The sequence below is a fragment of the Penaeus monodon genome, chromosome 30 (assembly GCF_015228065.2).
Source record: "Penaeus monodon isolate SGIC_2016 chromosome 30, NSTDA_Pmon_1, whole genome shotgun sequence".
NCBI lineage: Eukaryota > Metazoa > Arthropoda > Malacostraca > Decapoda > Penaeidae > Penaeus > Penaeus monodon.
Genome location: NC_051415.1, coordinates 19,840,448 through 19,841,237, shown reverse-complemented (window position 1 = coordinate 19,841,237; position 790 = coordinate 19,840,448). Strand labels below are relative to the sequence as shown.

General features: G+C 46.1%; 1 protein-coding gene across 6 annotated transcripts in view; it reads right to left on the bottom strand.

The window, feature by feature from the left end:
* Positions 1-324, bottom strand: part of LOC119592617 (protein ECT2-like) — a 21,585-nt gene extending 21,261 nt beyond the window's left edge. For all 6 annotated transcript variants that reach the window (XM_037941501.1, XM_037941500.1, XM_037941505.1 and 3 more), the window contains exon 1: positions 53-324. In XM_037941501.1, coding sequence (XP_037797429.1) covers positions 53-89 — 37 coding nt within the window. In that variant the 5' untranslated portion in view covers positions 90-324. The remainder of the gene's footprint in view (positions 1-52) is intronic.
* Between the last annotated feature and the right edge of the window lie 466 nt (positions 325-790).

The following is a 790-nucleotide window of genomic DNA, read 5'->3' as shown; positions in this document are numbered from 1 at the left end:
CTCACAGGCCCCCTCGCCTGAAACACCCGCTCGCACTCGGCGCAGGACTCACCATGGATCACAATCGAAGGCTGCGTTTGCTCAGCCATTTTTCACCAGAGTTTCTAAGAATACCAACGTCCGCGGACTCCTCTCGCTTTACTCTCTTTTCCTCCTTGTTCTCTCCCCTTCTCTCCCTTCCTCCATCATCCCTTCGATCCACTTGTTCTCCGCAGGGTGGCTCGCTCGGTGTCAGTAGGCTTGCGGGAGATTTAGGTTCGAAAATGGGATAAAATAGGCGGATTTAGAAGACCATTGAGCGAAGTGCCATTTAAACTGCTGGCCGTGGCGTGACGTCACAGAAACAAGTGGCGCGAGAGATGCGCACGTGATCGAGAGTCCCACACTTTTCGCTCTATTTCTCTCTACTTTCGGCCTTTCACGAGGTTACTATTAAGTTTTAGTCTTTCTGGCAGCATCTATTTGTTAAGGCGGAAATAAAATCCGTGAAGGAATAGGTCGTGATGCGCACAAGTCAGCAAGTATTCCCGCGAGATTACGTTATAGGTTTTCACCCCGTAGACTTTTACTGATTTTTAAATTCTCGTGACCTCCAACGCTACCAAGCCCCTACAGGTGAATTATGAGTACCGTTGTTAATTCATACGCCAAGCAGGTACACTGTTATTTTGCATTTACCGCATCTATTCTTCATGTTTCGTTTTTTCCTTTGTTTGTTTCTCTTTTTGCCACATTACCTTTATGAATCAATTATTCGATTTACACAAAGCTATGTCATGTGAGGTAAAAT